This window comes from Misgurnus anguillicaudatus, chromosome 14, assembly GCF_027580225.2.
Source record: "Misgurnus anguillicaudatus chromosome 14, ASM2758022v2, whole genome shotgun sequence".
NCBI lineage: Eukaryota > Metazoa > Chordata > Actinopteri > Cypriniformes > Cobitidae > Misgurnus > Misgurnus anguillicaudatus.
The window spans coordinates 15762835-15790416 of record NC_073350.2 but is presented as its reverse complement, the minus strand read 5'-3'; the positions used below and the strand labels follow the sequence as shown (position 1 = coordinate 15790416).

The following is a 27582-nucleotide window of genomic DNA, read 5'->3' as shown; positions in this document are numbered from 1 at the left end:
AGGAAAATCTTATTCTTAATAAATGTTAATATTATTATGTAGAAATTAGTTGATTTAATCTAATATATATTACTACACAAAAAAGTTTGTTTTTTCAGTGTATGAGAGCTCAGAAGCAAAAGCCGCTAAACACCACCTCCGTCAAAAATGAGATAATAATATTGACAGAATGCTCTTTGCACATATTATACATTCATCTTCGTCACACTGATTATTTTGTTCTTTATTATTTTTGTTAGTTTTTCAAATATATGGCAACACTGGGTGACCATGAAGTGAAGTCCACGCTTCCCTCCCATTGATAGTCTTTCATATTTTGCATAAAGTTGAAGTCACATAGCTGGACAAATATGCAAACACTCGCTATGAATAAGGCTATGTTATTTCGTTTAATTTAGGAGTTGAACTCGCTTATATAATATTTCATACTAAAAAAATACAATAATAGTACTGTTGCATGAAAAATAAATTAATAATTAACAGTAAAGTAGTAAGAAATTGTGATCTAATAGGGCCTAATATAAAAATGCCCATCACTCCAAACAGATGGACAGATTGTGTAAATGGTAACAAGGTTTACACAAAATACATTCAATTGCATTTGTTAACTCTTAACACCCCACCCTGGACCGCACTTATTTTCAAACCCTTGATACGGCCATGCCTGTACATCAAAATACACAATCAAAAACAAACCAACAGTAAAGACAGACTGAGCTTGATAAAATCATTTATTGTGCTCCAGAAGATTAAATCCTATTTAACCAGAAAGAAAGACAAAATGACAAATAATCTACATCACAACAACCCTCTGTAGTTCTCATAAACAGCCATTTTGATCTTCTTCCAAGGTCAGCCAGTAGAAAATAAACACAATGTAATTTGGTTGCTGTTTGTAAGAAAATGGCCCTCGGTCTTGGATTACATTCAGTTACAAGGCTCATCCTGGCATACATACGTGTGTGTGTGTGTTTATGTGCGTGAGACATACTGAACGATTGGAGATCTCCTCAATTACAGATGAATCCCAGCTCTCTCTCTCTGCTACATGTGCATGCACGAGATGAATCCTCAAAGCGGCTCGCCGGTGGACGGTTCATTACATTTTAATATCGATCAAAAGAGCTTTCTTTTGGAGGGGGACGCATAGGCAGGTTCACTTTGCATATGTATACCTGTAGATGGGGACTGGTACACAGAGAAGAGCTCTCTGTTGCCTTGATTTACTTTGTATGGTTGTCATAGGTGATGCCAAAACAGAGAGTGGACGTTCAGAGGATGTTGTGTATTGAATGGAAACATAATGTTGGGGATCAGGAAGTGAATTGCACAATTCATATCCCTCATTAGTTTTCTGCCACTAGCTGGTCACCAGGGCTCAGGTATTCACTCCCACAAACTTGCGTTTTTTCGCTCACTGTTGTACACACAACTATTATTTAATTACCTTGAGATGTGAAATGTTGTGTGATGCTACCTAACTGGCTTCTTTTGTGAGCTCTGTATCCTAGCCAACCATATCCATAATCCCAGCCAATCGGAACAAGTTTTAATATGCAGGTATGCTGAGCAGGACCAATAAGATCTCACTGTGGGCAGGGCTATCCAGCATGATGATCCAGAAGTAAAAAATCAAGCAACCAACAAATGATGTTGCTTGTTTGCAAAAATAAGAATGGGGGCTTTTGAAAATGAGAAAATTATTCATTTATGAATTTTGTATATATGATTACAGGCTACATGCTGATAAGAGAGGTGTAATGAGATTTATACTGCAGATCAGAACATCTTAATAGTGACCACAAGGAAAGTCCTGTAGCAATTATAGTCACTGAAAGCTTACGGTAGGATCTGTTTTATACCATGACGTATGTTACGTAATGAGGCTCTGAATAAAGTAATCAAGATTCTCTTTTTCTAGCTTTAAATTGTATGATCAAGGGCCTCTTAAGATCAGAAGACCCTCTCATCACAAGCCCTCCTGTTTTTAGTCTGGGATTCATTGGTGTTGATCATTAGCATGTACTGTAGTATGTTACATAACACAGCTTTGAGGAAAAATGTCAAAATAATTATAAACTTGATGTTTAATGAGGATTCGGATATCACCTGGATAAAACCGGCAATTACGGAGAGATGTGCAGGTGAAACCGGCTTGTTAAACTTTTAGCACTGGGACTACTGAGCAGCAGCCACTGATCTGTGGGTAAGAACTGACAAAGTGGCTCTCGCACCAGCAGATCCATCTCTCGCCTTCAACTGCTCTCTTTAACCTCTTTTCATCCACATTCTCCATTTCTTTCTTTTATATAGCTAGCGTTAAGCAGTATGATCAAGGGCTTTGCAAGATAAGAAGGGCCCCTAATACACCCTTTCATCAGGGGCCGTCCTGTCTTCAGTGTGGGAATCGCTGGGGTTGATCATTCAGGAGAACCACAGAAAGTTCTGGATGAGGGGATACCAGCGCATGACTCCAGAGCTCTAAAGTTGTACCGCATAAATCCCTGCGTTGGTAAATAGTCGCTCGTACGGGAACTGCCTCATAAAGCATAGCAACAAAAAAAGGATGATAATCAAACATTACAGGTAATAAATCTTGTAAGGTAACATGGTTTGACTATTAGCAAGAGGTGAAAACGATCAAAAAAATAAAACAATAGCTGAGACCAATGAGCAAATCAAAAGGTACATTAATGTCCCACGTGTGGGAGCTCAAACAACAAGTGATTCACCACTATTAAAAAGTTTACCAACACACAAGTACAAAACTAGTCCTCATAACCAGGTTCACTCGATCTATTTGCGAATGCAATCTATTTAGCTTATCCCCACCCCTTTCCGTCACCCCATCCAATCAGAACCCTCAGTGTCCGCCTTCGCCACCAAATTCCAATTCCCGAGCCAATCAGAGCAGTATCTCCTCAAACGAATCCGAATGGGGAAGAAAATGATTTTTTCCGTTTTAAATAATGACTTAATCAGCAGAACAGCCACCAAGCAGATAAATTGTCATGCGCATCGTGCTAAAAATATCCAGCCTCCAGTCCACCAGTTCTCAGTATAGACAGCACTTGTGTGATGAAGCTGTATCTGCCAGGAAGCCAATAAATTCCCCGCTACGCTCTTGAGGCAGAATCCTCAGTATCAACGCCCCCAGCCAGGGCTTAAAGAGCATGGGTGCTTGTGTACATATCTAGATATGTAAATAGGTCCTATACAATAAAATGGTTCCCCCAAAAAATAAATTGACAAAAAGATTTCAAAGACATTCGGAGAATGTCTCTATTGTGCATATTCTTGAGGATTTCCTTTTTTCCCTTAACAATGTATTCCGTATCTTACAATGCTACCACCAGGACAACACACACCTAAATTAGGTAAGCAGCATTTCCCCTCTGCTCAGAAGAGTGTAATCTACAATCCAGCGCCTCGGGAAAACAATATGTTTCCTTGTGTTTACAAAGAGCCTCCCACACGTCATCTCTTCTCTGATTCCGCTGTTTCCTCTCCGGCTAACGAATCAAACATTCCTCAAAGAATCCCAGACTGATAATTGTTTCCAAGAAATGGTCCTGGTTTTGTCACAATACAAGGTGTAAAAAATCATCTCTGTTTGTTTCTCATTAAATCAGAAATTGTTTTGCGCTGTTTTCGTCCGTTTTGTTTTCCCCTCTGATATAAAATGATAGTTTTGCTCTCGAGGAAAGAAGAAAAGTTGTTTCCTGTTCCTTTGAACTGGAGTAAAGATATTCCTCACCGGGTGATGTCACCTCTGGCCATTGTCCATTGCCACACTCGCACTCCACATCTGCGGAAGTGTATGCGTGTATGTATGTTCGTATTTGGGTGTGGCTATACTCTAGTGGTGGAGTGTGAATGAGGGTGTGGATGGGGTAGGGTGTTATTTTGTCCACTGGAATAACTGTTATACGGGTGTAAAGAGGTAAGGCCCGGCATGCTGTTGGGTATCATGGTGATGGTGTTCGGGGTCATGAGCGGGATGTCGTCCGGCGAACGGCGCATGGCGAGCGTGTAATCAGGTGGACAGGCAGTTCTCAGGACCACCTCGTGCGGGTGCATGGCCTCCCGACATTCCCGCTCCAGATCACTGTGTTTCATTTGGAGAGACATGATCTCTTCCTCCTGCGTGTGGGGCAGCTCATTGGCGGTGGTCCTTTGTGGGCTGCAGCGTCGATGAACCTCGTGTCTCCGTTTGTCTTTCTTGTAGTAGAGTGCAGCGAAAGCCAAGATGTTGAGGAAGAGCAACGAAGCACCTACGGCAATCGTGACGCTTAGCTCTGTGGAATAGTCCCGCTGGTCCACCAAAAAAGGTTGGTTTTGGTTCTGGTTGTGGCTGTCCTGTGTTTCCGTGGGGAACGGTGTAGGGTAGGGCCTTTTGGTGTTGACTTGGATCTTCTTTGGCGTACGGGGAGTAACTTCGGCTGGAGGCAACTTAGTGGTGGTGGAAATGATTTGGGTGACTTCGTTGAGGCTGTGAAGATGAGGCACCAGTTCCAGCCACAGGTTGACCTTGTTGGCCCGGTAATGTTCCTTGACACGTGGCTTTAAGCCAATGTGAAGGTATAGTTGATCCTTCTGGTTGTATCGCGTCCAGGCCACTTCTTCAAATCGGTTAGGTTTGGTGTGAATAAACTTGGTGTCTTGTGGAACTGGCTGGTTGGGGTCACTGCAAAAAAAATAAAAAATGATAAGTGGAGCACTGCAACAAAACAGTGTTTCTTCAACAGCACATGGTTAGAAACACAAGCGCTCTCTAAGTCACCTTTAGACAAATTTCCCACAACCCATTATCGACACAGTACCATGTCTTAAAGGGGTGCCTAGAGACCCCTAATATTCTCCCAGAGCTCATTACTGTCTCCTGACAACTGCTCCTGCTTTTAAAATTAACGAGAATTAGTCAGAGAGAGAGGAAACGGCACATTTGCACACAAAAATTGATTTGTTGTCCTCCCTTGAGATGATACAGTAATACATCCAAGCAGACATTTCATTTAAACTGCGGCGATGTCATATAAACACTAAACTCACTCTAAGTGATCATCGCGTTAATCACTGCATTACACCTAAATTGAAGCAAACTGAATTGTTGTTGCGTAAAAAGCAGTTGCGTAAATTTAATGTAGCATAAACTGGAGAATCTCAGCAAGTATCCCTGAATGAAAGTGTTGTTAACAAACAATTAGGCAATGATTAAACCTCAGGAACCCTTTTGCTCCCTGTTTCCTGGCAACAACGGGGTAATGTGCAGAAATTTGCCTCCTAAATTATGATCATGCTTTGGAAAAATATTCTACACAATCTCTTAATTTGCAGACACTGTTTAACCCAAGGCTAATTTCTTATTAATTTTTGCACAGAGACTTACCCGGTCTTGGCAAAGTTGGTCCAGTATGTCATCACCACTGCACTAAGCATCACATCATTTTTGGAAAAGTTGCAAGGGAAGAGCTCGGTTGGACCCATCATTGGCAACCCAAACACATAAGGGATCTCATCACCATGCGCGGCGTCTGCCCATGGAGGCACCTGCTCGGTTTGGCAGTGATGGTAGAAGGCGTAGAAATAAGTTGGGGAGCCAAAGCTTGAGTGAAGATCTGCTGTGGCCACTGCTGGTGCCACCCACTGATGATCTGTGAACAGTGCCAGCAGGGTCTTTCTCCTGGTCTCCGGGTTGTGACGATCCGCCCAGTCGGTGTACATAAACTTAATAGTCTCCCGCAGAATGTCCTTCCCCTCGGGATAACCGTACAAGTCATCTACGAAACTCGACACGGCGTAGTCGAAATCATTGGCTTGGACGCCGTTCTCGTTGTCCACAATGAGTTCTACAAATTTTAACCCTTCGCCTTGGTTGACGCCCAGCATGATGTCATAGTTGAGGAACTCCCCCTGTTCCATAAGGATCTGAGGGTCATCGGGGATGACATCGCCATCGATGACAGGTCCAAAGGCGATGTGATAGCGAGCGGGCTGGATGTCCTGCTCCACTAATTCTTTGTAGTGTTTTTTCTGTAGGCACTCTACCATCTCAACTGTATCTTTGAGGTTGCACCCCACTTTTTTAGCCAGCATGCGGGCATACTTGGCTGGCTGAAAGCTGACAGCCCAGCTGGACAATGCTGTGCCACTTTGGGCTATGGCCCGTTGGAAAAGACCGGTATGGATGAAAGAAAGCAGAATTACAGAGAGAACAACAGTAATATAATAGCGTCCAAATGACCACAAGTGACTTCTTGTTTTATTTCATTTAATAGCGTAATTGTCTTTACAAGTATACTATCTTCCTTATGTCATAAATTACTTTACATAGTGACCTACATCACTAAACCTTACAAATATGTACAAACTTTTATTTCTATTTTCGAATAAAAGTAAAAATCCCAGATATTTAATGTGGTCTTGAATTTTTGAAGCCCACTGTATACAAACAAGAAGTGCTCATCAGGGTGCAAGCAGGAGGAATTTAACATACTTTAGTTTGGTTGTTTATTGTGCAAATCTTAAATGGTTTGGGGAAGAGGGCATGCAAGTAAACATGAAAATGCTGATGAACTTGCATTGCAAATAGAGCTTAACAACATTTCACTTTATCATGAAAATTCAGGGGAAAACATATCTTCAGACGTATTTCTAAATTTTGACTACAGTGCATTAATGCTAATTAGCTGTTTGCACTCTGTGAACCCATCTTACATTAAGACAGCAACAAAATTGTCCCATACCATTAAGAAATAGCAGATATCATGCACAAACATCAAAACCAAAAGCATGCGATTGAGCATGAGAGTGTGTGTCTGTGTGTGTGAGAGAGAAAGACAGACATAAAGAGCAAGAAAGAGGAAAATTGAGTTACTCTGTTACCATGACAACCCCTGGGATCTCAGTCTTAGCAGTGCAGTTATGAGTAAAAACATGTTCTTACTGAAAAAGAAAAAAAAACTACAAAAAACACACACACATGGAAATGAAATGGAGATAAGGGGATGCTTTAGTACGCAATTCAACAGTGAACAATTTCGTATGAACGGATGAATGTGTTTGCAAAGGAGGGATACACTGCTAAACCGAAAAAATATCCGAAAATTATTCAGGATTAAACAACGCACGTTTTGCCTCAAGGCAAACACGGCGAATGCTCAAGTCTCTTCTAAAGGTTCACTGTGGGTTCATTTGAATGATAGTGACAACCTTAGAGCAGGTCTGTGCCAAGAGACCTCTTTACAAAGCAATCTTCCAAGCAGAGAGACTGAAAATGGAATTAATGTATTTAGCCTTTTTGTGCCAATGGAAGGTGAGTGCCGTATTTGGACAGGGCACTCATGGTGCCTGGTGACGTGTATGGCCTCGACTAAATAAAGATGAGAACATGAAGCAAGCTCGGGAAATGTAATTTCCATAAACAAGTGCTATCAGGTTTGCTGCTTACAGCGTGCCAGTGAGTGACAAATAAGTTCGGCTAATGCTGGGTCCATGACGGAAACGCCTCGCAACGTTTTCCGCAGCTTTGTTGGTTTTATGATATTTAGAGTTTTTGTGCTCTTCAAACTGGGGTATGAGGACCCAGGGGTCCTCCAGAAGGGGTCCCCAGGAAATTTCATAGGGCAAAGCAATAATTTTAGTCTATCGAGTATTATTACCTTTTCTAAGTGATCAAATGAATTTCTAATTGTTTATCTTTCCTTTATTGTTACATATATATACTTTCAAAAATTGTTTATATTTCTAATGTGTGTTTTTTTTTTCATTACAGTGCCCTTTATCTCTTTCACTTGTACAACAGCACAATGTAAATATTTGAAGAGTTTCGTTGCAAAACGAGATAAATCCATTTTTTAACATTTTTGTCAAAACATGTTTATTATTATCTTATCATGTTATTATTTTGTTTTATGGTGCTACTTAGCTGTATTTTTTAAGTTATGAAGGTTTAAATCAAAACAGACCAACTGCAGTTTAATTGATATTAATTGGAATGCCCAACCAAAAAACAAGATTTCTGAACAATTAAAAAAATTGTGGTTATCTCGTTTTGCAACGAAACTCTTCATTTGAAGAGTTTCGTTGCAAAACGAGATAACTCAGTTTTTAACATTTTTGTCAAAACAAGTTTATTATTATGTTATCAAGTTATTATTTTGTTTTATGGTGCTACTTAGCTGTATTTTTTAAGTTATGAAGGTTTAAATCAAAACAAACCAACTGCAGTTTATTTATTGGAATGCACAAACAAAAAACGAGATTTCTGAAAACGTTTTGCCACGAAACTCTTCATTTCTTTATACAGTCCCTCCAGAAAAATGCGATTATGCGATGGCATGATTTAATGCATAATCAGCCAAAGTCTGCATACTTATGCAGGGGCCGCATTTCTTAAATACGTCGCACTTTCACCGCATAAATTGCAGATTTCTGCTCGCAAAATATGCGGGGCTTGCATGATTTCATAATCTCCGCATTTTCGTAGCAAAAAGTCATATATATATCTTAGCAGAAAGTTGCGAAATGTTGCATTTACTTCACACATGCGCAGCCATGTCCCCTGTTGTCATGGGAATGTTAGGAAGTGACGTAATTACGCCACGTGAACATCAATGAAAAGCTGCAAAAGCTGCAAACAGTTTTGCAAGTTCACACAGTTTTTCAACAATTTCATTGCATAAAATTGCATAAATATTCTGCATATTCCATCACATTTTTTAAGAAAACGTGCCGCAAGATCAAGGATTTTTGCCCGCAACAATCACAAAAAAATGCGTTTTTCTGGAAGGACTGTTTATACATAGAATATACAACTAGATATATATTTTAGAAAGAGGTCCCTCATGAAAAGTATATAATATTTGGGGTCATTGGCATCAAAATGTTTAAAACCTCTCTTCTATGCATTAATGAAATAGAGCTGAGTTTGTGCACCCCTAGTTGTCTATGTCATATAATTAAATATGTCGTATAATTAAATCTATAGAATTAGTAAGTATAGGTATGTTTTAATTGTAACTTCATTTCAATAATCCACTTTAGACATTAAACCAACTACTGTAAAAGTAAATCTGCCTAATATCGACTAAATCATTATTATGAAACCTCAACAGTCATTACATCCAACTGACTATATTTCATTTAACTTTGCAACTAACTTATTCCCCTCACCTCTTCCCCAACCCCAAAATGCTAATGAAAGTTACAGTAGTTGACATGTTGTGGCAAAGTTACTTAGTATAAAGTTAGTAAAATGTCGAAAGTGGATTATCAAAGTGGACTATTTTGCTCACACTCATGTCCTAACAACATGCATGCTATTTTTTCCATATAATATCACAAGGAGAGCATCTTAAGAATGTTTATAATAGTATCTCCATTAAAAAAGCAAAAATGCTGTATAAAAGCATACAAGTGTGTGTCTAGTCTGCTGAAGCCATACAGTAACAATGTGTGAAATTTAAGTCGTTATTTACTTATAATGGTCCCTCCAGTGAGCTGTTAACTCAAAAACTACTGCTACCGGATCACTGAGTTAGTGTCTCGAAATTGAGAAGAGAAACAGTGAACAAACCAATATTTTGAGCCAGTTTTATACAATAAAATGATCCAAGTCATTGTAGCTCTTGTACCTTAATACAATTTTACACATTTTTAGAGATTAACAGATGTGGTTACAGTTAACTTTCATTTTACAAAAAGAACATTTTCAAAAATATTCTCACTGATATTTTATAGAAAAATAAATCATACAGTATGGGTTTGAAACAACACCATGGTCAGTAAATACTATACTGTAAATAAAGTTTTGGATTTGGATTTAGGAATAGTGCACTTCTGTGGTTTATTATTATAAAATAATAAATAAATATTAAAAAAATTCTGTAGTTCACTTGGTAGATCATTGCCTTAACAATACAAAGGTTATGGTTTCAATGGAACACACACATATACTGATAAAAAATGGTTTAGCATGAATGCACTATTAATCACTTTGGGTTAAAGCAAAATGCATAAATGTAAATACAGTAATACATAAACAAATGAGCACACAGATGTGAACTTTAGCCATTCCAAAAAACAAGACCTAAATGAGCTCATGATGCAAACAGCTGTGGCATGCAGACAAAACACTGTCAAAAGTTAAAACCTCTGCATTGTACCTTTGGTTGAATTGCTCCAACGGTTACCTTCAGAATAATGGGAAAGAGTCAGGAGGTTGACGCATGAGGCCCCGGCCCCAGACCCAAAAACAGTAATGCGTAAAGGGTCACCCCCAAAGAACGCAATGTTTTCGCTCGTCCAGCGCAGGGCCTGGATTTGATCGAGAAGCCCGTAGTTTCCTTTGGCCGCCTGGTCGCCCGTGCTCAAAAAACCTGCAAATAGAAAAAAATAGGTATTATGTGCATTGCGGTGCCAACTTAAAGCATTAAAATGATTGAGATGTTTGCATTATTCATAAACAGACTGCAGTACAAGGGAACTAATAAGAAGACGACGCAATAACACATTTTTAAATAAGAGTGAAAACAGAAACGTCCTTGCCTTCCTACAAACACACTTTTTTTTTCATGGGTTACTTATCATCACGATTGTTCACCTCAGAAATGGTTATGTAAACACCTTTAGTTATTATTTCTATTATTTATTTTTGCATCACACGTTTAGCTTGACCTCTACTAACAGAATATTAACATCTAAGCTTAAAACAATCTTATTTTGTGGACTCTTAAAGTCATATTATGAATAAATGAAGAAAAAAAATGAAACAAAAACTGAAGACTCACATCTTGGCTCTGTACCAAAATCAAGTGAACTTTCTACTGTAAGTAGGCAGCTGCTTAAGGCATTTTATGTTACTGTATCTTAGAAAAGGTGTTGCTTATGTAAACCATTGCAATTTGGTCATATACAGATTCATTTTACTTATAATGCTATGCAAGGTAACTCACTAGGTTTGGTCTTTGTTTCTGTATATTAGCAGTCTGCTGAAGTTTTAACTACCGTAGCCCTAACTCTAAAGTACATTTATCTACATTACCCTTCTGTGTTTCACATTATCCCTGATTGTTCTCAGACAAATAAGTTTTGCTTTGGTTTGCTCTTTGTCTTTGGTTTGGTCAGGCAGTGGAACCGAAGCTCTCTGGGGTCGGTGCAGAATGCGGCTGATTTTTTACCCCTTGGCTTCCAATTAAGTGCACTTGAATTAACAACAAATCAGCTTGCGGTAATACATTATTGGTGTCAGTGAACATTTTGTGATTACAAAGAACTAACCTACTGTTGCATTTTAATAGAAATCGAGTCGCAGATTACTTCACTACAGTAACCTGGGAATAAACATCCTAGTTCTCTTGTAATTGCCCCCATGTTCCCAGAACATGTAAAATAATAGGCAATACAACAACTACTGCAACTCTAATCAGTCCAAGAGATTCAAAGTTCAATATTTCTATTTGTCACACACACACAGTTACATAATACAAGTTGCAATGACAATTAAATCTGGCTTGAAACTTTATAGAAAAAGTAAAGACTTTTTGTTTCACTGACTTTTATTAATAAACATGTGAATATGCCAGACCTGGGGTCTCATTTATAAAACTGTGCATAGGATCCTTAATAAAATCTACAGTACATACGCACAAAAGCCAAAAATGGCATAACCTATGGCAAAAAATACTTATAAAACAAAGCATTGTTCCCTTTATAAATCACAGATCACCTGCACGTGTGCGTACATAAATAATCCGCAGATCTCACCCTGCACGCCCATTCTCCCGTCAAGTTTGTTTTTTTGTAGATCACAACCTTTGCGTGGGAACTGACATACACACGTTTCCAAACCCGTGTTGTGCGTACGCACCATAGACTGTAAAAAAGATGGATGACACAACGTTGCCTACCTCCATTGTAATGAATTGAAGCCAAAAATGTCCATGTTACGTAAAAACGTCAGTTTGGAGCCAAGGCATGCGCAGAAGGAATCATCCATGGAGCCAGAGGCGGAGCCGCGGTATCAAACTTCTGCCCAAACGCCCACGCGCCCAATAGAGACGGAGTGCAGCGCGTCATAACCTGAAAACCACGCCCACCGGGGGGGGGGGACAATCCAACCGTCTCCATTGACTTTGTATTGCGAAAGGCCGCCTCCTTGTCATTTCTGGCTTATAACAAAAAACTGAATAATGCCTAAAAGCTGCTGTGTGACAATATGTACAGCTAACAAGCCAAAGAACCCAGAAATAAGTTTCTGAAAGCTGTCGAGCCATAAAACCCAGCCTTTAAGGAGAAAAAGTGGATTGCCCACTACGTTTCCCCCTAGTGGACGCAGTTCTACTAATATGAGTACTATGAAAAGTTGCCTGTTTCCATTTTTGTGTCTTTAACGCTCGTTTTTTGAGGTCGACAGCTTATAAAAACTTATTTATGTTTTTTTTTTGGCTTGTTAGATATACACCTTGTCACACAGCAGCTTTTCTGTATTATTTTGTTTTTAAGTTTAATCTGTAAATAAGTTTTTATAAGATGTCGACCCCAAAAAAAACGAGTGTTTAAAGACACAAAAGTGGAAACCGGCAACTTTTCATAGTACCCATATGAGTAGAACTGCGTCCACTAGGGGGAAACGTAGTCGGCGATCCACTTTTTTCTCCTTAAAGGCTGAGTTTTACGTTTGGCAGCTTATAAAAACGTATTTCTGGGTTCTTTGGCTTGTTAGCTGTACATATTGTCACACAGCAGCTTTTAGGCATTATTCTGTTTTTGTTATAAGCCAGAAATGACAATGAGGCGGCCTCTCGCAATACAAAGTTAATGGAGACGGTTGGATTGTTTTCCCCCGGTGGGCGTGGTTTTCAAATTTGCATAACTGCGCTCTGTCTCTATTCAGCCATGCCAATCATAACGACTTGCCCCTTTCTATAGCATCAAATTACTAGCTAAAATAAAATGTATCACAATAAGAACAATTGAACATATATTAGCATGATATCAACTACCTGAAAAGACCAAAACCACCTTTCGGAAACTTTTATTGGTAGTGTAAATAATTTTTTTATTCAAAGCAGAGTCCCATTCGTTTGAATGGAGAGGGCGGGGTTTATGGCTTGTACTGCAGCCAGCCACCAGGGGGCGATTAAAGAGCCAGAGGCTTCACTTTTTAAGACCTACTGGCCCTGTCCCAAATGGCGCACTTCATGTGGACCTTCGGTCTCGTAGCCTTAAGTTGCACGTGCTCGCTTAGTCTACGAGTCCGTAGGGTGTCCCATCTGTCATTTTTACACGTTGAAGTGTGCTCATCAGCGCCTCCTTTGCCCCCTTGATGCGGTCTTCAGCGAAGCCCGCACTGCAACAGGCTTCACGCAATTTACCAACCCAGAAGTCCTTGTGAAAGAGCAATCAGACCAATCAGACGACAGAAGGGAGGAGTTCACACTGACGGGCAACTTCTCTACCTGTTTCCGGTGTGACGTTCAAATCTGTCCCAAAATACGACTCATCAAGGGTCCCTAAAGTCTGCACTACATGATGCCATCAAAGTGTGGACTCTGAGGAGGACCACAAGTCCGGAGTGTGCCATTTGGGACAGGGCCCACACCCAGTACGTACGCTTTATAAATGAAACCCCTGAAGCGCAAGTTCATGCAAAAAATCCAAGTTCAGGTTTGGTAAACTCTGACCTGCATATTCCAATAATGTAAAGCCTAATAGATAATCTATATTGATGTCATCAAAGTGTGGACTCTGAGGAGGACCACAAGTCCGGAGTGATGGGTGAATAAAACAACAACACTTTAGAGCATGATATATTCAGTTGTTGCCCATGTAAGCAGGGGTCTACGTCCAAATGATGCATACTGAAAATCTAGTGTGACAGTGGCACAGGAAACAAGTCTAGTGTCGCACTCAACAGCGGTGCAACTAATGCAATATTCTAAAATACATATGGCAAGAAAAGAAGAAAAAATATATAAAAGTTGACATATTGAGGCTCGAAATATATCAAAAGTTTTATTGGGGACTCGCTTTGCCAACTTACATATATCTGGATGCTCCATCTGGGTTGATGTACGTCCTGTTGTTTTGTTATCAAGAAAATGAAATAACTTTTACTCTTTTATAGAAAGCCTTCCCTCTCCCCGCTATCATCCTTTTGTTAATTGAGTTCTTTATTGGATTTAATTAATCTATTTGTGTTGCTACATCAAGAAGTTGATCTCCAGGAAGTGGCCGTCGAATACAAGCACGCATTTAATTGATTCCATTTAGCCAAGGCAGTGTGCAGTGCAAATCAAAAAGACCAGGCACAGACTCGAAAATGATTAGCAATCAAATGGCAGGCTGTCAGGTGCTCGCGCCCGCAGAGCGGAGCCGTGAGCGCATTTGGCTGCTGACACAGGCAGACAGTGACACGCTCTCCATCCGCATGCATGCAGAGAGGTGCAATCCAATCAAAAGGGAACAAAAGGGCCTCTTTTGGGCACTGAATAGTGGACGGCGAGTAGTCCGGGCCTGTAAATGGAGATGTAGTTGGTACAATGTGCAGCGAAAACAGATTCGCTGCAATGTGCATTAATGAGACAAGCAATAGTCATGGATTTCAGCCACAGCAGTGAACGAAGGGTACATTTTAGATTCGCTGTGTAAGCTGTATTTGTGTTTTAGGCTCATTTGAGGGAGCGGCCACGGGACACTTCGGAACGCTGAAACGACATTAGTGATGACCATTATATCCAATTTCTCCTAAAAATAGTGTTCCTGTCGGCAGAGCATTGCAATGCAAATGCCAGGGGTTCGATTCCCAGGGTACACACTACACACGTTCTGATGAAATGTATAAGTTGAATGCATAAGTCACTTTGGATAAAAGTATACATTTGTCAAATATAAAAGTAAAATACAGATGCTGTTGCTTCCAGAATTCAAGACCTTCAGATTTCTTCCACAAACGATAATGAAACTGCTAAAGTGAAGGATAATACATACAGTACATACAGTACAAACTTTTATTTTAATTTTATTGCAAGCACAAGGTTACCAAAGCTGAAGACAAAAAACTGTTGCAAACCTTGGAATTTGTCTGTCTCATATAACCGAGCTCTGCGTCATAGACAAGCTACAGTACAAGTTTCATTTATAAGGTAAGTAATTAATTTCCTGTATAATAACACATATGATTAAACCGAACGACTGAAATACATAAATCACCACATTGAAAGGACACTTTGGAAAGCCACTTGAGGTTCTTTGCAGAAGGACACAGCGATTATGTAGACTAACCTTTAATGAAAACTACCTACATATGTTTTCAGACATGTAAAGGTCTGTACTGTGTGGTACCTGAGGTTAGCACAAGCAATGTTGAGATCAATCCCAACAGATGAATAAATTGGAATCAGATTGCAATCGCTTGGCCTGCACACTGGAATTCAGAGCTATAGATGAGAAAGCCAGGGAGAGGATTACTTCCAAGTGCCATGTACTTAAATCAATTCCTTTGGAAGCCAAGCAGATGGCTTGAGATGTTAAATTAATCTAGATTTTGTCTGGAGAGAATGAGCAACGGTGACAATGTGTGCAAAAATGAAAGTCAAAGCAATGCGAGAGATGTCAAACAGACGTTATTCTATGTTGCTTTCAGGGTCACGTATAAAGAAAAGCAGCATTACGATGTCTGCTACTACAATCGCCCTCCAAAAAAGAAATGTCGCAGCCAGGCCATTGCTGCCGTTGATTTGTCTGTTCTGTCTGCACTCACCCGGGAGTGAGACAAATTGGCCCTCCTGTTGTGTGGCTTCCCTAAAAATATTTATAGTGTGACAACACCTTCATACTTTTCCTTCCCATCACAGAATTATCATCTGTTTCCTACGACTTCAAGACTAAAAGCAGATGCCATCTGTTCCTACACAGCAGGCTGGCACTTGAGAATGTTTCTAAACTGCAAGACGCAACAAAATGAACTGCCAAAAGTTGGTCTGAAAAGGTTACAGTTACTAATAAAACGATTTTCTGGTGAGTTGTGGAGTTAGCGCCCCTGGTGGTAATCAGCTGTACTGCATAATGATAAATGTACTGTATAATGTACTGTACAGTGACCACAGATGGTATGAATTACTGTCTGTGAGCAGTGTCTCTGTCACAGGAGATTAATACACTTGAGGTTGGACAAGCTAACCGCGGCGAACCACTGCAGGATCCCGACTGAATTTGACTTGACAGACCTTTTCCCGACTTCGCTGCTTTGATATACAGAATTTCGAACCTGAATACTGCTGCTGCAGGCAGAAGATGTGGATTTTATTCAAACATTTTTTCTTAGGGATTTTACATTAAAGTAACCCACTTTCTTCTCGAAAAACCCATCTCCTTTAATTTCTCTCTAAGGGGGATCAGTGACATGCTGAATGCTTTCATGTGAATATATTTCACTAAAATAAACAGTAATAAAATATAAATTGCGGCAGAGTTTGCAGCATTAGTGAAGGAAAAGTGGACTGTCAATGGAGACCAAACAAAAGCAGAGGAACAGTAATCTCCTCAAGGTAAATATAGGTAATTAAAGTTTAATGTACATTTCAATAATTGAATGGATTACGGTGTTACACTTGAATACTGAAGTAGATGCATTAGTTAGCATACATTACAGCTGTCAGATTCAGTCTAACCTCCATGTCATATCCCATTTCAATGGATTGAGTAAATGAAATTACCTCTGGATAAGACCTACAGTGTGTTGATATGAATGAACACCAGTTCAGTAGACAAACATAACACAACACACATAACACAACACAACATAACATAAATATTGACCATAATGCACACCCAAGATGGTTATACAGCACAACACGAAGTGTGCATTATTTTCGAATAATTTAAAGGACCAAAGTCAATTATTTCGCTTATACAACATAGACAAACATAACACAATACAACATAACATAATTATAAGAACATAACATACTGTAATGTAAAGTAACATACTGAAGCATACGTACCGTAAAGTAACGCAACGCAACGCAACGTAACGTAACGTAACGTAACGTAACGTAACGTAACGTAAAACAACATATTGTAACATAACATAACGTAACATAGCGTAACAAAGTGTAACATAACATAACGTAACATAACATAACATAACATAAAATACTGTAACATAACATAGTAAACATGCTGTAACATAGTGTAACATAGTGTAACATAACATACTGTAGCGTAACATAGCATAACGTAACGCAACGTAAAATAGCATACTGTAACATAACATAGTGAACATGCCGTAACATAGTGTAACATAGTGTAACATAGTGTAACATAACATACTGTAGCGTAACATAGCATAACGAAACGTAACGCAACGTAAAATAGCATACTGTAACATAACATAACGTAACATGGCGTAACAAAGTGTAACATAACATGGCGTAAAATAGTGTAACATAACATAACGTAACATATACCATACAGTAACATAACAACGTAACATGGCATAACATAGTGTAACATAACATAACGTAACATAACATATAACATACAGAAACATAACATAACGTAACATATAACAAACAGTAACATAACATACTGTAACATAATGTAACAAAGTAACATAGTGTAACATAACATATAACATACAGTTACATAACATAACATAACATATAACATACAGTACCATAACATACTGTAACATAACATACTGTAACATAATGTAACATACAGTAACATAACATAACATAACATAACACATTGCTGGTTGCTTTCAATTTAATTTGCCCATGAGTCGCAAAACAAAATGTCTCTGTTTACATATTGCAAAGCACAATTTACAAGTTGAAGGAACATCAACAAGAAGCAATAATTGTTCTTAAAATACTATCATGCAACATGTATGAAAGCCTTAAACTACGGCACAGCTCTCTTTGAAATGTGCTTCTTGGTAGTTGCATTGCTTCAAAACCTGATCTGAATTGTTAACCAGCTCCCCTTCCATAGAAAAGAACAACATTTGCATACAGATAACAGCCTACTGCGGTTTAACACACATACACACACACACACACACACACACACACACACACACACACACACACACACACACACGAACGAGCTCTGAGAGTGTGTGTGGTGGGAGAATAAAACCTTTTCATAAGAAGTGAGAGTCTAAAGATAGCCCTCCATCTTTTTTCTCATTTCTCCTCTCCAGCGCACATCCTAGAAATATTTTTCTGTTGTGTGACGTGTGTGAGCGAGAGTGCGTCCTTTCGCCGTTGTCTCCCTGATTCTGGTGGCCCTACCGCTACAAATACGCTGACCCTGAAACTACTCTTACAGTATCTTACAGAGTACACCACATATTACACACATCATTTTGATAATGATCTAAGGCTTTCGGGGGGACATAGTAGAATGCTGGCTTTCCCTGCTCTGTAAGAGGTGTACGTGACCCCGCAAACCTGCAGAGAACCTGAAGGCAAGGTCTCGCTAATGAGCCTTGACGATGGAGGGAATGATGCAGAGACGAGACCCATTTCAAGTTCCCTTCACTAACAAACACACAGCTTCTGCAATGTCATCTCCATTCTGCAGGAGTGATAGTGGCATCTGCAGAGCACCACGGAGCCAGACAATGTGTTTAAAAGACAAAATATACTAACATGATACCAGGGTGTTGTGAGGGATTGTTAGGGTGTTGTTATGAAAAGACCAGTGTGTTGCAGGTGGTTGGTAGGATGATGTTATAGGTATACCAATGTGTGGATGAATGGTTGCTTTAAAACCAAAACCAAAACGTCAGACATGCAAGTGGTTTGCCTCCAATGGACACACATTCTTTGTAATAAGAAATAATTAGAAAGGTACACCCTAGGGTGCTCTTATGGGGACATCAGGGTGTAGCAGGTGCTTGCTAGGGGGTTGTTCCGGGGACCACATGGTATTGCAGAAGGTTGCTAGGATGTTGTTATGGGAACACCAAGGATGTTGCAGGTGGTTGCCAGGGTGTTATTATGGGAACACCAAGGTGCTGCAGGTGGTTGGTAGGGTGATGTTATGGGGATACCAAGATGTGGATGGGTGGTTGCTTTAAAACCAAAACCAAAACGTCAGCCATGCAAGTGCTTTGCCTCCAATGCACACGCATCCTTTGTAATAAGAAATAATTAGGAAGGTACACCTAGGGTGATTTTATGGGGACATCAGGGTGCAGGTGTTTGCTAGGGTGTTGTTCAGGGGACTCCGTGGTATTGTGAAAGGTTGCTAGGATGTTGTTATAGGGACATCAGGGTGTTGCAGGTGGTTGTTCGGGTGTTTTTATGGGAACACCAAGGTGCCGCAGGTGGTTGGTAGGGTGATGTTATGGGGATACCAAGGTAACAACGATGGGTGGTTGCTTGAAAACCAAAACGTCAGACATGCAAGTGCTTTGCCTCTGCTGGACACGCATCCTTTGATATAAGAAATAATTAGGAAGGTACACCTAAGGTGCTTTTATGGGGACATCATTGTGTTGCAGGTGTTTGCTAGGGTGTTGTTCCAGGGACCCCATGGTATTGAGAAAGGTTGCTAGGATGTTGTTATAGGGACATCATGGTGTTGCAGGTGGTTGTTAGGGTGTTTTTATGGGAATGCCAGGGTGTTGCAGGTGGTTGCTAGGGTGTTCTTATGGGGATACCAAGGTGTTGTGGATGGGTGGTTGCTTGAAAACCAAAACGTCAGACACACAAGTGCTTTGCCTCCGATGGACAAGCATCTTTTGTAATAAGAAATAATTTGGGAAGGTACACCTAGGGTGCTTTTATAGGGACATCAGGGTGTTTGCTATGGTGTTGTGCCGGGGACCCCATGGTATTGCGGAAAGTTGCTAGGGTGTTGTTATTGGAAGACCAGGGATTTGTGGGTGATTGCTAGGGTGTTATTATGGGAACACCAAGGTTTTGCATGTGGTTGCTAGGGTGTTGTTAAGGGGATACCAAGGTGTCGAGGATGGGTAATTGCAAACACGCAAGTGCTTTGCCTTCAATGGACAAGCATCTTTAATAATTTAATTACTATGTGGAGAATTTTGAATCGCTGGACAATGGCTATTAATGTACAAATTTTTAAGAAAAGAGAGAGAGTCTTTAAGTTTACAATCACTGCAGAACTGCAACAGGGGGGAGAAACAGTCCTCATGGCTCGATGCTGATGGGCATAAAAGAAAAAAGTGGACGTCACAAAATTGTGTTTCTAAAATAAATTCCCTGTATGAATTATTTTTCTCAAGTTTCAAGTTTAAATACTTCATAAGACTTTTTTAAATATAATATACAGTCAGCTGGGCATTATCGCAAAATAAATCTGACAAGTTTGCCCCATGACAACACATCAAATGAATAAATAAAAATACATGAAATATTGATTATGTTGTAATGAATTTATTATGTGAGAAGAAAGAGACCACGCAGTGATGTAAGAGACTAACTGGAGTAGTGCAGCTATTTAGGATATTTGATACCTGGGATAACAGTTAATAATAGTCTAACTGGCGTTATATAAATATATTTGCCTGCAGAATGCTGCAGCTCACCAGAATCAAGTATTCCACATATCAATTTTTATATGGATATACATTTGAGAAAATTGCTGTACCCTTATAACATCGTATTGGTAATAAAGAAAGCCATTAATACATACAGCTCACAATTTTTTTCAAACTGGTGGCTTGCATCAACTCGTGAAAGCCAACCAGACCAAATCTGTCTGCAGAGCGACGAGGGATGATGCCTTATTATTTGTAAACCACCACGCACGAAATGCCAGAACTTCAAACTTCCGCCCCCACTGTTTGGCAAACTGAAGTTTGCTGAGAGCCTCCTGTCTGTCAGTTTTGTCAGAGACTTTTGGTGAAAGAGCAGAAAAACATGAGATGAGGTGTCAGAGAGGGCATGCAAGACGTTAAGGGAACAGTATTGAATGCTATCTCAGAGGCCACAGCGGTTAACCATGTTTGACAGCTGCTGCGGCTCAAACCGGTACCTGAGTTGCTCTGACCAATCAGAGCCCTCGCGGCAATGTCTGAACCTGCGGCCGGTGAAGCACCGAAAAAGAGTGTAAGTGCATTATGACACCCTCCCAGATTAAATGTCATAGGGGGATACTAGGTCCTAAAGGCCCTCAGATCTCGCTCATGGGTTGGATGTGACTATCGACCCGTCACTGCGGTGTCAGAGATGGATCATAATTGTTGTTGTTGTTGTATTTGCACCCGTGTTTCAAGAAACAGAGAATCGTGAGGTTCAGATTTATACACTAGAAAAAACAAATTCCATAAAAAATACTTTAGCACACTGCATGCAAACGTTTTTATTTGCAGATATTTTTATTTAACCTTTTAGTTACTGTTACTTACGAACATGGAACAGTCATATGAGCCAGAAAGTAATATAAATTCAAATAAAATCATAATACTAAAAGCTATAAATCTTGCTGCTTTCTGCTAGACAGCAATAAGATAAAGTTGAGAACAAATTAGACTATTTTAAAGCCCACATAGCACACACTGTTTCTGCTTATTTTATGGTAATCTTGAGTACCTATAGAGTCGTATTGCATCCTTCATATATCCAAAGAGTCTTTAGTTTTATCAGATTCATAAAAGACAGATCAGCTGTACCCATTATTCCTGAAAAAGCCTCAATAAGTACCGACGACAGAGCGGTAAAAAGTCATGATCAGGAAAAACAAACAAACAAACAAACAAAAAAATTATCCCAATATCTCTGGACAACTTATGATTTCCTACATGTTCATGTTGTTTACATTATATGCACTTATTCACCGATTGCCAACAAAAAAACAGACATTTGGTGCAGTTTTACTTACCGCCTGCGACTAATGTCTTGGTTGGGACCTCCCCATTTCAACGAAATCCAGTGTTAAACAAACACACACGAAAACGCTGCTACCCCGGATGAGCAAAGTATATTAATACAGTTAAAGCGGCCATATAAGGACTTCCACTGAACTCCCAAGAATCGTAAAGCAACAGATTCAAAAGTGGGAAAAAAAATGCAGAAACTTGTAGAAAAGAGGAGGTCACACCATTTGATCATCTCTCTGATGAAGCCAATACGGAAGTGATTTAAACTGCAATTCATTGACTGGCTGGCCGCTAGAGGCTGGCTCCAAAAGGGAGTCAATTCCCACAGACCACCATGTTAAAAATGCCCAACTTTACAGTAAAAAATAATATGTTTACAGCCTGGTACAAAAATAGTTTTTGGTCTGTATAGCTAATTTTGTCCTTCATGACAACTGTGAGGGGGGTGAATTATTTTTGTAACTCATCCGTTAAAATAATATTAAGCCTTAAAGTTCTGCATAATTAAGGGTGTGGCCACTTGAGTGACTGTTGAACAGCCACCGCTGTCACTAGAATCAAGCTAGGCAGGCGAGGTTTCAGCAACCAGCCATCTCAGCTTCACCCATGTCCTGCCTCTTTACCCATTTTGGGTTTTCCGCGAGTGATTCGTGGTGACACGCGGCCAAGATGGCGACGGCAGGCCACCCCTATACTTTAAGCTACAAAAACGATTTTCACAAACCAATGGGTGACATCATGGACACTACGTCCGTATTTTTTACAGTCTATGATCCAACTGCTTATTTGAACCTTTGCCTTTGGGGTTATCCCCCCCCGCCCTTAAAAAAGTCCTCTCTGTAAAACTTCATGTTACTTGTAGAATAGAAACATGCAGATTTAACAACATACCAAAATCTCAAAAAAAAAAATTATGAGTATTATTCGATAATTTTTTTTATTAATAATAATATTTTAATTATAATAATTTTATAGCTCTACATTCTCACTGTATTTCAACAATTGTGTCATTTGCATCATCAAGAATTTTAGGAACACCTAAAAAAAATTACATCAATAAAACTTGTGAATTAAAGGTGGGGTGCATGATTTTTGAAAAACACTTTGGAAAAGGGAGTTGGGACGACTACCAAAACACACTTGTAGCCAATCAGTAGTAAGCGGCGTGGTACCCAAACCCCACTCTACCCCCAACACCAGGCGACAATTGATTAAAGTTTAGAAAATATAAAAGAATACATCAGAAAAAATTGTATAAACCAATACTTAAAGTGACATACTAATGAAAACACCAAATCTAACCCTAAACCGAAGCGACAATGGTTTGAAAATAGGAAAAAGCAGTTGAGTAACCAATCCGTGAGAATGCCACGGAAAAGAAAGTCTGTGGCAGGGCCACGGAAATATGCGGAGATCCGTGAGAATGCCACGGAAAAATGAGCAAGAAATTACGTGACTATGTGAGATCAGGTTGTGCATGGGTTGCGTATGTGTGGGGTGGGTCTATCAAAAGAAGGTCCAAATTCTATTGGGGTAGGGCCGTGTTTGTTTAAAAAAAAAATCAATCAAACACAACATTAAATAGCATTAATGTTTGCAATCTATTAAAAATGGATCCTCACAATAATTTTCCTTTGGGTAAAAAGCATTTCACTACTAAACAGACTGCTGTCAAATCTGTGCTGTATCAACAGTTATGACAATGCAAATTGCTGTTCAAGAACACATCTACAGAATAACTCTATTCATAAGAAAAATAAAAAAAATCAATTAATGTATAACAGACAAAAGTCTGGTAAATGAGAAACATCTTCCATAACGCACTTCAGGACTCATTACCGTAATCGATGCTGAACCTCAACGTCCATAACTGAAAATCGCCTTTACAGACTCCCACTTTTTTTCTCCTATCTGTTGCTACACAAAACAAACAGAGACAGTTATTCTATAGATCTGGAACTGATAAGGGCAAAATAATAGCGTATCGCTGCCAAAACAAATCTCTGTCGGAAAACAACGTCAATGGAAGACTTAGTCATGCCAAGCAAGTATCAGTTTAGTATCTGCAGCGAATACCTAAACAGACAAACTCACCGGCTGCCATCAGCAAGATAAAGACTTTGACAAGTTAACAGCTTTGTTCTGTCCATCACCTGCCTCCACAAAGGAAATATATACGTCTGTAAAATACACAATTATATTTTGATCCTCCAGTCCTTTTTAACACTTACAAATCACCATCCGGAGCATATTAGGTAGACAAACAGGCATGTAAAGCTGTAAACAGGGTTTCGCCTCCTCCACAATCACAGCCTGAAGGAACAGTCACATAGTAAGAAACATCATCTATCAATTAAGCATGCTTTCTCCTGCCACTCTTTGAAGATGTATCATAAATTCACATTGGTGGTGTGCATGCACCATAAATGAATCATAAGGCAGCCATTCTCGTTTGATTGTATTAGTATTGCAAAAATCCTGATGGATTCTGTTGCTTCAAAGGTGCCCATCTAAAAGACTTCAGGCTTGGAAATGCACAAATCTAGCAGGCTCTTAAAAAATTAAACAAAGACAGACCACCTTCTGGGACCGGCTGTCAAACCTGTCCTAATATGTGAGTAACACAAACAGCTCGCAATGCGGCACATACTAAAGGCTTGCCTCGCAGACTAAGAGAACAGCGAGTCTCGGCTTTATTACCTCTGTAAGCGTAGATAAACACACAGATACTTCATACAAACACATAAACATATTTTCACATACTGTACTACAGTACTATATAAACATCATGGAGATAAACACAGATTCAAATTTTTATAACGTGGTTATGGTTAGTCATATTCATTTTTTCAAAATCTGTACTGAAAATAATGAATACTACACTTCTAAGGTGAAATACCATTTGACAGCTTGGGGATTCAGGTAAAATCTTGCTATTTGTATTAGTTGACATTTGGCATGTTTTGCGGGAACACTTCGCACCTCACAAGTGTCGTGTCTGAGACATTTCTGGATGCCTCGCTGTTCACGCTTCCAACCCTCATCAAATTTCTTTAATGAGTGAAAAAATTATATTACAATGCATCCTTTTCGCATCCAAATGAGGGGAACGGCTTCAATGATTTAATCTTTATTCACACAAGCTCATTTAAAAAGAAAACAAACATAAAATCCTGAACCAAAGAGGCATAATTTTACAAAAGCAGATGCCTCATTAGTTGGGTGGTATTTTTACTATGGCTGTAAAACAGCAGGCTGACCGGGTGAATATGTGCCGGGGTGGGTCATGAGGGGACCATTAACATTGACTGTTAGATTCAGCTCATGGCTTTCATTGAGCGTGACAGAATCTTTGTAAGAATGAGAATGCTGACAGGCTGATGGTGTGTGGGAACCAAATGTACAACTGTGAGGCTGGCATCTTTCAATGAGGCTGTTTACACTTGGTATTAAGATGTGTTTTCATCGATCGGATCACAAGTGGACGAGAGAGACACATTACGTTTACACCTGGTATTTAAATCCGTCTCTTTTGTCCACTTTCGACCGCTTCTGTGCTGAATACTATGAGGGGGTGGTCTGTGAGACGGTGGGCGAGTCTCTCTGCTGTCATTCAAACCCGAGCGGGAGTAATTATGAGTTTATATGCACGCAAACTAATATTTTGTCAGAGTGCACTGGTTGTTTAGCAAGTAAACATGCTGCACAGTGTTTTGTACATGAGTATGTAAGAGCTTTCTTTGAATTTTCAGCGCAATTGATGAAATAGGATCGCGCAACTTTCACACGCTTTCAAAACGAAACTACGGAGATCAGCTGCTTAGTTTTGTCAATGAAAGGCTAAAAATAGAGCTGTTCACCGAATGCTCACGCCAGAAGTAAAAAAAGATGTAAAACTTGTGTTTAATACCTCAGATTAGATAAATGGGCGGAGAGAAGGCGGTCGCGTGTGGCTGTTCGAACGCATTCAACCACATGTGCGTTCCGCAACTCCAAAGCGATCCGATCGAAAGTGGTTTCGACCACCTCTGGATGTGGTTGAAAGTGGTCAAAAGCGGACGAGCTCAAAACGTTTTGAACACAGTTTCACCTGGCATTAACGTTGTCCACTTGTGATCCGAGCGATGCCAAGTGTAAACAGCCTCATGATGCCACAAAATGTAGGAGCACAGGGTCACATGGAAAGCTGAAATAAGGTTGATGTCATTTGTGCTAACAAGCCTTAAAATTACATAATTGATGAAAATTACACAGAAAAAGGTCACAAACTTTGTGGTGAACTTTCGAGGAAGCCGGAGCGACGCTGGGTGGGATTTATTCTCGGGGCACATTCTCAAATTCGCAAAGCCTCAGAAGCATGTAGTGTCCATACGGACAAAGTAAACTAAAGGCTCTGCAGCCAAACACGCAGCCAGGCCACTGAACAACTAAGGGATTTATCCAGCACCCTGCTTGGCAACAAACCGATGTATGGGAAACCAGCTGGGCAATATTTGCCTGTTGCAAAGAAACTCAAGCCAGGTATTCCACTGCCTGCGCTAAGTACATTCGGACACTTCCTGGACTGACCAGACTGGCGGCTTGATTTTCATTAGCTTCATAAAAACAGATACTTGGGTTTAGCCAAAGACGTGAGGATGTCAAATATATCCCCCAGATAAACAAGATTATCCAACTCACTGCAGGCAAAGCTTTAAATTAACTTCAATTAGCATCCCCTAATGAAATATTTAGAAACATTTTATATTCCTACAGAGAAGTGGTAAAGGGTGGATAGCAAACAGCTCTAGGCAAAACTCACATCTCTTCAGGCTATAAGTGGAAAGATTACGGTTTATGAGGAAATAAAGCGCAACAATCCAAAAGCAGTGTGAGTATGTAGAAGATAGAGCTAAGTTCAAAGAGTTTACATTCATATTTATTTATTAAGAGGGATTGCCCTCTCAACCTATAGACTGTAGCTGCGTTTACATGGACAATTGTAATCGGTTTAAATGTTCAATCCAAATGAAAATGCTCCATGTAAACACCTCAATTGGAATAAAAAGAGCCAAACCGATTAAAAATATAGGAGAATGGCTTGTATGCTTACACTGAAGAAAAATGATTCATTCAATTGTTCAATGATGTAATTTTAATGCAAAGATTACATTAAAGCAATGACATTTTAATGACAAATTATATTTGTACCACTGTAGTTAAGGTCAAGAAAAATGTTCATGTATAACACATGGAGGTTGTTGCTGAAAAGGCTTTTATACTCTGGGAGAGGTTTTCTTCATAGACATGAATGAACTAAAGTGTTTCATTAGAGTTCATGTTGAAGAATAAATGAGATAGAAATGATACATTGAGTTACCTCCGCACGATCTTCAGCAGCAAAATAACCAATACTCTTAACATTCATCAGTGACCAATGAAAAGTATTATTTTGAAGTGTACTTTATTGTATTGTATTTTAATAAGACATCTATGAGTCATTTTTTCACATCTGGCCATAAATGGTCAACAGTCTGAAATGAATCATCTGAGTTAATTGTAACTCGCTCATAACACTAAAAAAGACCAGTCACAACCTAACGAGTCACTAAACATTATTTTTGTGAACACATTCAAAAGATTTAAGGCATTGTAATGAATCAAAATACAAAGAAATGAAAATGCTGCAAAATTCCTTTCTGTAATCTTCAACTAATGCTGTTTTCTGAAAACTGCAT

General features: G+C 39.5%; 1 protein-coding gene across 1 annotated transcript in view; it reads right to left on the bottom strand.

Moving 5' to 3' along the window:
* Positions 1–447: 447 nt before the first annotated feature.
* The window catches only part of nlgn1 (neuroligin 1), a 261716-nt gene continuing 234581 nt past the window's right edge, over positions 448–27582 (bottom strand). The window contains exons 6-8 of the mRNA XM_073875957.1: positions 10168–10379; positions 5390–6180; positions 448–4687 (exon numbers count right to left, since the gene is read on the bottom strand). Of these exons, the coding sequence (XP_073732058.1) occupies positions 3853–4687; positions 5390–6180; positions 10168–10379 (1838 nt within the window). The 3' untranslated portion in view covers positions 448–3852. The remainder of the gene's footprint in view (positions 4688–5389; positions 6181–10167; positions 10380–27582) is intronic.